A 12,959-nucleotide genomic window follows, 5' to 3' on the forward strand; every position below is an offset into this window, starting at 1 on the left:
GAAAAAACATAAAACATGCTAATCAATTCTTCACCCAATGAATAAATCCCCTTACACATAGACAACAGTAATCCATACGTCAGTGAGTGGATGTATAGCTTGGAAAAAATATTTTATATAGTAATACAAAGTACAATTTACAATTTTTTCATCATATTTACGGTCTTCTCTGACTATAAAGCCACAAGTCAATTTATTTATTTAATTTATATTTTCATGTAGACTCCATTTGGAGAAATATATCTGATGATCAATTATTGCCAGCTTGGGGTAGACATTGTGGACAATGAGCCAAAAGAGAACAGGATCTTAATAAAGAAAATATAGTCCAAGGACTAGCTATAAAATACACTAGTATGTTCAAGTTTACATTTTCAAGAAGTGCAGTAAAGATAGTGATATACAAAGAAATGCTGGACATAAAAGCGAAAAACTGTGGTCTCAGATTTTCCTGTATTGTCTTGGTCATCAAGTATAGTTTATTCTATAGGAGTAATACAACCCATGACTATTCATTTAGTAAAACAAAAGAAAAATTAACTGTATGTGTCATTTGAGAAGAAATTATTCTTAAGAAATCCATATTGTCTCATCAAATAAATAGATGAAGTTGAACTCGAAGAAATGGAAATACAAGGAAATAAATGAAGAAGCAAGTCGCACTTTCACAATCTGACAAAGAGTCATCATTTCTGGTTTAGAGACTTTGAACCCTGCATCAGGGGTGCTTCCTAAGCCTCAATACAATTGGCCTTTTTATAGCCGCCATCGATAAGAAACTTTTCAGAGCCCCCTTTATGTCTCTGTTCCTCAGACTGTAGATAAAGGGGTTCAGCATGGGTGTGATCACAGTGTACATCACTGAGGCTGTTGCACTTGATTGTGACCTGTGTGTAGCATCAGGACCAAGGTACACTCCTAGGCTACTAGAATAAAATAAGGAGACAGCTACGAGGTGAGATGCACATGTGGAAAATGCTTTATATTTTCCTTGAGCTGATGAGATTCCATGGATTGAGAAAACTATTTGAAAGTATGAGTAAAGGATGCCTACAAGAGGACCACCAGCCAGCAGCACTGCTGCAAAGTATATCACTATGTTGTAGATGAAAGTATCAGAACAGGCAAGTTGTACCACCTGATTAATTTCACAGAAAAAGTGGGGGATTTCCAAGTCTCTGCAGAAGGACAGCTGCAACACCATTGAGCTTTGTAACAAGGAATGCAGAGCACTCATGATCCAGGACACCAGAACCAGCAGTCCACAGAGCTGGGGGTTCATGAGAACCATGTAGTGCAGGGGGTGGCAGATGGCCATGAAGCGGTCATAGGCCATCACAGTCAGTAGAAAGTCATCAACCCCTGCAAAGAATAAGGCAAAATACATCTGGATGATGCAACCTTCATAGGTTATGACTCTGCTCTGCATCTGGATGTTCTGCAGCATCTTTGGGATGGTGGTGGAGGTGAAACAGATGTCTACAAAAGACAGGTTGGAGAGGAAGAAGTACATGGGTGTGTGGAGGTGGGAGTCTGAGATGGTGGCCAGGATGATGAGCAGATTTGCAAACACCATGATCAGGTACATGGAGAGGAAAAGCCAAAATATGAGGGGCTGCAGTTCTGGTTCCTTTGATAATCCCAGAAGAACAAATTCAGAAATTTGTGTATCATTTCCTGGTTCCATGTGGTGGAGGAGACTACTAGCAAATAAACAATAACAACTTTTTCACAAATGGGCATTACTCATGTAGATGAAATGCTACAATTTATATTTTGTAGTCGAGAAATAATCTATATATATGTGTCTAACTTGCCCCTTTTAGGGGATCTCCTGTATCCTGCTATGATTGAGATTTCCTTTCCCACTCAGCTTTTTCCCCAAGAGATCATGTAGTCTACAGTTTTATTGAGAGATTTTTTTCACACATTTGAGCAATACAAGTGAGTATCAGCCATCTTCCAGACAAAGAATATAGGGTACTGAGAAACAAAAGTCCATGTAATTAAAGGATTTAAAAAGAATATAATCAAATAAAAAATCATAACATGTGAGATGGTGACTGTTGCTATGAAGAAAAAGATAATGGTATAAAGGAGAGAGTGGATGAGGGTGTTATGTTTTACTGGGTGTTTAGGCAAGACGGTCAAATAAAGTGACATTTGAACAGAGACCTCAAGGAAGATAAGACAGGAGATGTGAGGTTATCTAGGAATGTGTTTGCATTGCAGGGAAAGTGGCCAATGTAAAATACTTGAGCAAAATACTTGTTTCAGAAAATCAAGGCTCAAAAGGAAGTCACAGGGCTGGCCTGGTGGCAGAGTGGTTAAGTTCACATGCTCCACTTCAGTGGCCTGGGGTTCACAGGTTTGGATCCCGGACATGGACTGATGCACCACTTGTCAAGCCATGTTGTGGCGGCATCCCATATAAATTAGAGGAAGATGGGCATGGCTGTTAGCCCAGGGCCAATGTTCCTCAGCAAAAAGAGGAGGATTGGCAACAGATGTTAGCTCAGGGCTAATCTTCCTCACAAAAAAAAAGGGAGAAGTCAGTGTGCCTAGGGGAATAAGTAAGAGGGAGATTGATGAGAGATTGTGTCAGAGAATATTTAAAACAGAGGTGGTCTTCCTATTGCTGCTGAAACTTAAAGACAAAGAGAGTCCCTCGATCACTTATTGTTCCTTGCACTTTATTAATTTTGTATCCAAGGAATCTTGTGAATAGAAATGAATTTTCTCCTTATTTCCACCTGCTGGCTAACATTTTGTTGTCTGTATTTTAGTGTCACATTATGAAGAATATGAGGTCAAGTACTCCTGACCTGAGAACTGTTTCTGCCACACAAGACATGCACATACACACAACACACTATTGCCTCCTGGGGCCATGTTACTGCAATGCTCCTCACATTCCCAGCCACAAGAATTAGAAAAGAAATGATACAAGACATGCTGTCAACATTGGATTATCTTTTCCAAAAAAATGTGGAAATAGTACCCAAATTCCAATTGCTAAGCTTCCTGTGGACATGAAAATGTGGAGCACATTTTAATATGATCATTTTGTGTTCTGTATTTAAATAAATTTAAAAAGTCAGTTTAAAAAACTGAGAGGGGGGCAAAAAAGAACACGAGGATTAAACAAAAATCTAATAAGCTCAGGTGGTCCATGAGAGATTGTGAGAAGAAAGCTTCCTTGGTTCTGGCAACGTTCCAACTTCAGTTATATCCCCTTAATGCCCAAAATAGCTAATAAAGCAGAAAAATGCCATTTATCCAAAAGAGAACTGTGATATTATTTACAGCATCAAGACATTTTACAGACTAAATATCCCACTAGAAAAATGAGCAAAGGAAAGAAATCCAGAATTCACAAAAGGAAATATACCACACTGAACAGAGATGGGGAATTTTAAAGATAAAATGGTAAAAGACTTTTCTAAGTAACATTGAATGCAAATCTTTGAAATCAAAAAATCAGGATTAGAATCTGAATTCTACCACTTATTAGCTGTTTGAACTTGGAGAGTCAACCAAATCGTTTAAAATGTTAATATCCTTATCTATATAGTAGGCATAGTGGTATCCACCATCCTAAGGTGGTCAACTGATTTAATCAATATATGTAAAAAATACTTGATGTGCTGCCTTCCTGTTAGTAAATGAATGGTTATCACTGGTGATGAGATGAACCTGATCTTTTCTTCTACCTCTCCAACATCTTCCTCTCCTTCCTATCTCTCAATCTCCAATTCCACAGCCTTATTTCAGTTCCTTGTAGTCTCTCTCATCTATCACAGGCTGGCATCCCTCTAGCTCAACATTCACATTTACCCAGAGAGACATTTCTATATTACAAAGCTAATCACTAAACTCCCTGACTTAAACCACACCCAGTAAATTTCCACTGGAGAATGAGACCAAAATTCCATAGCTTCAAACATGAGGTTGCACTGGCTGTGACTGGTCTGCCAGTTTCACCCTCACGCTGCTTTGCCCTGGTCCACATTCACCTCCCAAACATTGAACTCGACTTGCCGCTTCACCAGTCTCCACAGATTCAAATCAGCACCTCTACGCACCAGCTCTCCTCTGCCTGAAGTCTCACCCACTGGGCTGTTTGAATTTTTTTTTTTACCCTTCTTACACTTCAAATCTCCATCTCTTTTTTGCAACTGTCTGGATCATTTCTTCCATAAACCTTATTTTTTACCATTCCCATAGAAAAAGGACACTTCCTCTTGCACTTAATTTAGATGTTGAAGCTATCATTGAGTACTTTTTACCTAACTATTTTCCTCTCAGGTAGCTAGCGTGTGCCTTGAGGCATGGAGCAGCGTTATACATACTCCCCCACCCCGGACCTAATATAGTTTGTAATAGTAGGTGAATAAACATATATTCCATGAAGAAATGAGAGAACTCGTTTTTACGAAAATTGCCAATGATGAAAGATAATGAGAAAAAACAAAGAGGCAGTGAAATGTTAAAATAGGTGTTGAGGAAATGCTAGAAAAGTGTTTTCCATATTCCGCAATTGGGACTCATTAGAAGACCATACTATGGCTTTTTAAAAATCATATAAATTAAGTAAAACACAAAAGAAAATATCAGAGTTTGTCATACATAGAAGGGTACATACTAAATAGTTTTATGATTTTCCTTGTTCTGTTGTGTGTGTATATATACGTGTATTTGCATGTTTGTATTTGCACATCTGCTGGATCACAACATAAAATACATGTCTTATTGTGGGTCACTGCTGTAAAATAAGTAATAGTTTTTTTAAGAAAGATAGTTTCTGCTAATGACAGAAAAGAAATATAAATTAAGAACACAGGGGCCGGCCCCGTGGCTTAGTGGTTAAGTGCGCGCACTCCGCTACTGGTGGCCCAGGTTCGGATCCCCGGTGTGCACAGAGGCACCTCTTCTCCAGCCATGCTGAGGCCGAGTCCCACATACAGCAACTAGAAGGATGTGCAACTATGACATACAACTATCTACTGGAGCTTTGGGGGAAAAAAAGGAGGAGAATTGGCAATAGACGTTAGCTCAGAGCTGGTCTTCCTCAGCAAAAAGAGGAGGATTATCATGGATGTTAACTCAGGGCTGATCTTGCTCACACACACACACAAAAATTAAGAACCCAACAAAAGAGCCAGTTGCTGAAACTATAGGCAACAAGTTACCTGTTACCTCACACTTGAGAGAGCACAGAAGGACTGAATCTTTATTGCTGCACTTGCGTCATCATGGCATCCACCTCAAGTCCCTGATCGAATTGTTACACCTGTACCTATTCCATGTTTATTTGACCACACTTTTTCTTATATGGCTCGATAGTAAATGAAGCAGGCCCTTCTTTTACTTTTTTTGTGGCACTCTTTTCTCTGCCATTTTTGGGCTTTGATTTCTTATCTTTTTTTGACACGTTCACTGGGCACACTCTAGTCCCAGTTTTGGTCTTTATTTAACAGGCTAATCATCAACACATCATATTTTTTGCATAAAAACCTGCATGTGCCATGAATATGTTATTTTTTAAACTAAGTAGTCTTTATAATATCTATGCCTGATGGCATTACACCATACACACATTTATTTAATTGCACTCTGTGTTCTTCATTATCATGCAAATCCAAATGAGCAAGGGCTTCATCTGCCTTGTTCACTTTTGTATTTTCTTAATGATATGCAAATATATGTGCAGTTATATAGAAACAAATTTAAGAAAATTTAAATGATGAATTAAACAGAATGTCCAAGAGAATAAATTTAGGTTAAATAGCATAGTTTTAAAACAACCACTAAATCAAATGAAGCATTAAAACGGATTGAAACAAGAAATATAATAGAAATAATTTAACAATATCAATATGAATTAATAAATAAATTGGCAAGGACATAGACATAAAAAATATAATACATAATGTTCTTAGAATTTTCTGGCATGTAGCAGATGCTCAATTATTATTTGTTGGATGAAGCAAGAATTAGTTCTTATTATATATTGCCATTTAATATATGGAACATTTGTATTTCAGTTTATTTGGAAAGGTTAGATCATTGAATAGAAGCTGATATAAATGATCATCTAACTTGCAGAAATAAAGCTGTTTCCCTCTCTCAAACATATTACAAAAAATTTAAAAGATTACAGCCTCAGTGTAAGAATGACAGTTACATTTTAGATGAACATCTATAAAACTACATATAAATCTATGGGCAGGAAAAACCATCTTAAAGCAAGAAACTCAGAAAGAAGAAGAGACATATTTAAATAAAATTTAAAACTTTATGGCCAAAATATTCTTCAGAAGTTAAGTGAGAAACAATAATTAGTAAAACATCATTTGAAATTTTGATAACTGTAGAAAAATGGGTACATAACATTTTAATATAAAAATAATAGGCAAATGAAAATGGTGCTCAAACATATGAATCTTTGCTCAAATTCAACAATAGTTTGAGAAAACAATAAGAACTTTTTTTCACACCCATTAGACTGGGTAAAATGAATTAAAGAGCCATCACATTGATTGGGATTGGAACTTTTAAACATGTAGCAAAGGGGTACCATCTAATTTTGCTGGCAGAAATGTAGAGTGTTACAGGCTAGGGAAGCAACATGAAGACAGTGATAAATATTATAAATACTGATATTCTTTAACTCATAGTTTCTCAGTCTCAGCACTTTGACATTCTGGGCCAGATCATTCTCTGTGGTGGGGTTTGTACTGTACATTGTAGGATGTTTAGAACATCCCTAGCCTCCACCTACCCTTTCCCAGTGTGACAGCCAAAAATGTCTCCAGACATTGCTCAATGTTTCCTAGCAGAAAAAAAATCTCTCCTGGTTGAGACTACACTTTAAACTTCATAATCTCAAAATATTTTTATAGCATTGATATAATAGCAATTTAATGTTAAGAATATAAAAATATTGGGGCCAGCCTGGTGGCGCAGTGGTTAAGTGCTCACATTCCACTTTGGCAGCCCAGAGTTCACAGGTTCAGATCCCGGGTGCACACCAACGCACCGCTTGTCATTCCATGCCATGGCAGTGTCCCACATAAAGCAGAGGAAGATGGGCAAGATGTTAGCCCAGGGTCAATCTTCCTCAGCAAAAGGAGGAGGATTGGCAACAGATGTTATCTCAGGGCTAATCATCCTCACACACACACACAAAAGAATATAAAAAGACTATTAAAACTGTAAATGGCAGAGACACACCATGAAACATTATGAATCCATAAAACAATGAACCAGCATTAAACTAGTTGATTGGAGGCAAGTTCATGAAGTGTTATTGAGTATGTAGAAAAAGGGGACACAAGGTAGAATAAAAGACTGCATTAAAACATAAAGAGCATCTATGATGTGCAGAGGATGCTATTCATGCACTTGTATAAAATTGTATTAATATGTATATGTACATAATATAGAAAGAGATGTTTAAAAGAAATTAAGAACTTATGGAATAAAGATTGTCAATGGGACTAAAACTAGGTTAAGGGTAGTGGTTTCAAAACAACTGTATGAAATAAATTCTAAAACTAACATAGAGATGTAAAATAATATAATGACATCAACATGTCACTGATTCATGATTAACTTGCCAAACCTTGGCGATAAAAGAATATAATATAAGGAATTTTAAAATTGTGGAAGAAGCACTATGTTAGTTATAATTTCATTTTATGTAAAGATATTACAGCGACAACTCAATACCTTCTGTAAGGAAAAAAAACTCTAAAAAGCAGCAGGGAGAACACACTATGACTGACTGATGGACTCGTCCACATAAAATTTATGAACCCATGGGCCGGCTCTGTGGCTTGGCGGTTAAGTGCGCGCGCTCTGATGCTGGCGACCCGGGTTCGGATCCCGGGAGCGCCCCGAGGCACCACTTCTCCCTCCAACACGAGGCCGGGTCCCACGTACAGCAACTAGAAGGATGTGAACCTATGACATACAACTGTCTACTGGGGCTTTGGGGGGAAAAAACTGAATAAATAAAATCTAAAAAAAAAAAAAAAAAAAAAAATTTATGAACCCTGACAATTCTCCAAGAGTTCAAAAGAATGTAATGAAAAGCAGCAATAACAACACACTGACCCCACTTCACAAAAGTAAAGGACTTGCACAGACAATTTACTATATAGAAAGAAAAGGGCTAACAAACCCAGAAATATATTCAGTGTCACAGATAATGAAGTAACTGGAAAGTAAAGCAAGGTAGTATACTACTTTTTAGCTATTAAAAAAATGTTTTTTCACGTGTATACTCAGAGTGAAAGAAGGCATTATATGTATGTTTCATGAGCTAGCATTGCAAGGTAATATTTGCAAACAAGCAATCCTTTTGTCTTGATTGTTCTCATCAATATGGAATCATAGTTGAATATATCCCATCTTATTTTTTTTTTTTACTTCTTTTTTTTTTTATTTTTTTTTATTTATTTATTTTTTTTTTTAATTTTTTGTTTATTGCAGTAACATTGGTTTATAACATTGTAAAAATTTCAGGTGTACATCATTGTACTTCTATTTCTGCATGGACTACATCATGTTCACCACCAAAATACTAATTACAACCCATCACCACACACATGTACCGAATTATCCCTTTCACCCTCCTCCCTCCCCCCTTCCCCTCTGGTAACCACCAATCCAATCTCTGTCCCTATGTGTTTGTTTATTGTTGTTATTATCTACTACTTAATGAAGGAAATCATACGGTATTTGACCTTCTCCCTCTGACTTATTTCACTTTGCATTACACCCTCAATGTCCATCCATGTTGTCACAAATGGCTGGATTTTGTCGTTTCTTATGGCTGAGTAGTATTCCATTGTGTATATATACCACAGCTTCTTTATCCATTCGTCCCTTGATGGGCACTTAGGTTGCTTCCAAGTCTTGGCTATCGTGAATAAGGCTGCAATGAACACAGGGGTGCATGTACCTTTGCAAATTGGTGTTTTCAAGTTCTTTGGATAAATACCCAACAGTGGAATAGCTGGATCATATGGTAGTTCTATCGTTGATTTTTTGAGGAATCTCCATACTGTTTTCCATAGTGGCTGCACCAGTTTGCACTCCCACCAGCAGTGTATGAGAGTTCCCTTCTCTCCACAACCTCTCCAACACATGTTGTTTCCTGTCTTGTTAATTATAGCCATTCTGACAGGCGTGAGGTGATATCTCATTGTAGTTTTGATTTGCATTTCCCTGATAGTTAGTGATTTTGAACATCTTTTCATGTGTCTGTTGGCCATCTGTATATCTTCTTTGGAGAAATGTCTGTTCAGGTCTTTTGCCCATTTTTTAATTGGGTTGGTAGATTTTGTTGTTGAGATGCATGAGTTCTTTATATATTTTGGAGATTAAGCCCTTATCAGATGTATGGTTTGCAAATATCTTCTCCCAATTGTTAGGTTCTCTTTTCGTTTTGTTGATGGTTTCCTTTGCTGTGCAGAAGCTTTTTAGTTTGATGTAGTCCCATTTGTTTATTTTTTCTATTGTTTCTCTTGCCCGGTCAGATGTGGTGTTTGAAAAGATGTTGCTAAGACCGATGTCGAAGAGTGTACTGCCTATGTTTTCTTCTAGAACTTTCACAGTTTCAGGTCTTACATTCAAGTCTTTAATCCATTTGGAGTTAATTTTTGTGTATGGTGTAAGTTAAGGGTCTACTTTCATTTTTTTGCATGTGGCTATCCAGTTTTCCCAACACCATTTGTTGAAGAGACTTTCTTTTCACCATTGTATGTTCTTGGCTCCTTTGTCGAAGATTAGCTGTCCATAGATGTGTGGGTTTATTTCTGGGCTTTCGATTCTATTCCATTGATCTGTGTGTCTGTTTTTGTGCCAGTACCATGCTGTTTTGGTTACTATAGCTTTGTAGTATATTTTGAAATCAGGGAGTGTGATACCTCCAGCTTTGTTCTTTTTTCTCAGGATTCCTTTAGCTATTCGGGGTCTTTTGTTGTTCCATATAAATTTTAGGATTCTTTGTTCTATTTCTGTGAAAAATGTTGTTGGAACTTTGATAGGGATTGCATTGAATCTATAGATGGCTTTAGGAAGTATGGACATCTTAACTATGTTAATTCTTCCAATCCAAGAGCATGGAATATCTTTCCATTTCTTTGTGTCTTCTTCAATTTCTTTCAGAAATGTTTTATAGTTTTTGGTGTACAGATCTTTCACCTCTTTAGTTAAGTGTATTCCTAGGTATTTTATTCTTTTTGTTGCAATTGTAAATGGGATGGTATTCTTAATTTCTCTTTCTGCTACTTCGTTGTTAGTGTACAGAAATGCAACTGATTTTTGTATGTTGATTTTGTATCCTGCAACTTTACCATAGTCGTTTATTACTTCTAAAAGTTTTCTGGTGGATTCTTTAGGGTTTTCTATATATAAAATCATGTCATCTGCAAATAGTGACAGTTTCACTTCTTCCTTTCCAATTTGGATCCCTTTTATTTCTTTCTCTTGCCTGATTGCTCTGGCTAGGACTTCCAATACTATGTTAAATAGGAGTGGTGACAGTGGGCATCCTTGTCTGGTTCCTGTTCTTAGAGGGATAGCTTTCAGTTTTTCACCATTGAGGATGATATTAGCTGTGGGTTTGTCATATATGGTCTTTATTATGTTGAGGTACTTTCCTTCTATACCCATTTTATTCAGAGTTTTTATCATAAATGGATGCTGGATCTTGTCAAATGCTTTCTCTGCATCTATTGAGATGATCATGTGATTTTTATTCTTCATTTTATTAATGTGGTGTATTACATTGATTGATTTGCGAATGTTAAACCATCCCTGCATACCTGGAATAAATCCCACTTGATCATGGTGTATAATCTTTTTAACGTATTGTTGTATGCGATTTGCTAGTATTTTGTTGAGGATTTTCGCATCGATGTTCATCAGTGATATTGGCCTGTAATTTTCTTTTTTTGTGTTGTCCTTGTCTGGTTTTGGTATCAGGGTAATGTCAGCTTCGTAGAATGAGTTAGGGAGCTTCCCCCCCCCCTCAATTGTTTGGAAGAGTTTGAGAAGGATAGGTATTAAGTCTTCTTTGAATGTTTGGTAGAATTCACCAGGGAAGCCATCTGGTCCTGGACTTTTATTTTTGGGGAGGTTTTTGATTACTGTTTCAATCTCCTTACTGGTGATTGGTCTATTCAAATTCTCTACTTCTTCTTGATCCAGTTTTGGAAGGTTGTATGATTCTAAGAATTTATCCATTTCTTCCAGATTGTCGAATTGGTTGGCATATAGTTTTTCATAGTATTCTCTTATAATCTTTTGTATTTCTGAGGTGTCTGTTGTAACCTCTCCTCTTTCATTTCTGATTTTACTTATTTGTGCCTTCTCTCTTTTTTTCTTGGTGAGTCTAGCTAAAGGTTTGTCAATTTTGTTTATCTTTTCAAAGAACCAGCTCTTGGTTTTATTAATTTTTTCTATTTTTTTTTGGTCTCTATTTCATTTATTTCTGCTCTGATTTTTATTATTTCCCTTCTTCTACTGATTTTGGGCTTTGTTTGTTCTTCTTTTTCCAATTCCTTTAGGTGCATTGTTAGATTGTTTATTTGAGATTTTTCTTGTTTGTTGAGATAGGCCTGTATTGCTATAAACTTCCCTCTTAGAACCGCTTTTGCTGTATCCCATAAATTCTGGCATGTCGTATTTTCATTTTCATTTGTCTCCAGGTATTTTTTGATTTCTTCTTTGATTTCTTCGTTAACCCAATCGTTGTTCAGTAGCATTTTGTTTAATCTCCATGTATTTGTGGCTTTTCTGATTTTATTCCTATAGTTGATTTCTAGTTTCATACCGTTGTGGTCAGAAAAGATGGTTGGTATTATTTCAATCTTCTTAAATTTATGGAGACTTGTTTTGTGGCCTAATATGTGATCAATCCTGGAGAATGTTCCATGTGCATTTGAAAAGAACGTGTATTCTTCGGTTTTTGGATGGAATGCTCTGTATATATCTACTAGGTCCATCTGTTCTAGTGTGTCGTTTAAGGCCAATGTTTCCTTATTGATCTTCTGTTTGGATGATCTATCCGTTGGTGTAAGTGGAATGTTAAAGTCCCCTACTATTATTGTGTTACTGTCTATTTCTGTTTTTATGTCTGTTAATAATTGCTTTATATATTTAGGTGCACCTACATTGGGTGCGTAGATATTTACAAGTGTTATATCCTCTTGTTGGATTGTTCCCTTGATCATTATGTAATGCCCTTCTTTGTCTCGTTTTACAGTTTTTGTTTTAAAGTCTATTTTGTCTGATATGAGTACTGCTACCCCTGCTTTCTTTTCATTGCCATTTGCGTGGAGTATCTTTTTCCATCCCTTCACTTTCAGTTTGTGAGTGTCTTTATGTCTGAAGTGTGTCTCTTGTATGCAGCATATATATGGGTCCTGTTTTTTTATCCAGTCAGCCACCCTATGCCTTTTAATTGGAGCATTTAGTCCATTGACGTTTAAAGTAGCTATTGATAAGTATGTACTTACTGCCATTTTTCAACTTTTTTTTTTTTCCCTCAGTGTTTTAGTAGTCCTTCTCTGTTCCTTACTTCTTCTATACAGAATTGATGGTCACTTTAGTTTGACCTCTGTCTGAAAGCTGTACTCTTTAACTACCCTCCTCCCTCCTTTTATGTTTTTGATATCATATCCAACTTCTTTTTTGTGCATTTGTATCCATTACGTTCTAATCGTGGAAATAGATAATTTTTCCTATTTGTGGTCTTCTCTTTTCCCCTTAAATCAGTCCCTTTAACATTTCTTGTAACACTGGTTTCTTGGTGACAAACTCCTTTAATTTTTGCTTGTCTGGGAAATTTTTGATCTCTCCTTCCATTTTGAACGATAACCTTGCTGGGTAGAGTATTCTTGGCTGTAAGTTTTTTCCTTTTAGCACTTTAAATATATCATGCC

General features: G+C 36.5%; 1 protein-coding gene across 1 annotated transcript; it reads right to left on the minus strand.

Moving 5' to 3' along the window:
* Positions 1-701: 701 nt before the first annotated feature.
* Positions 702-1,710, minus strand: LOC101398168 (olfactory receptor-like protein OLF4). The gene has a single exon (XM_014797630.2). The coding sequence runs from the start codon at positions 1,685-1,687 to the stop codon at positions 719-721; it is 969 nt and encodes a 322-aa protein (XP_014653116.1). The 5' UTR covers positions 1,688-1,710; the 3' UTR covers positions 702-718.
* Between the last annotated feature and the right edge of the window lie 11,249 nt (positions 1,711-12,959).

This window comes from Ceratotherium simum, chromosome 39, assembly GCF_057802395.1.
Source record: "Ceratotherium simum simum isolate JZ-2026a chromosome 39, ASM5780239v1, whole genome shotgun sequence".
In the NCBI taxonomy this organism is placed as follows: domain Eukaryota; kingdom Metazoa; phylum Chordata; class Mammalia; order Perissodactyla; family Rhinocerotidae; genus Ceratotherium; species Ceratotherium simum.

Excerpts from the sequence above, each read along its gene's own strand:
- LOC101398168 (XM_014797630.2), bottom strand. The coding sequence starts at position 1,687 with ATGGAACCAGGAAATGATACACAAATTTCTGAATTTGTTCTTCTGGGA.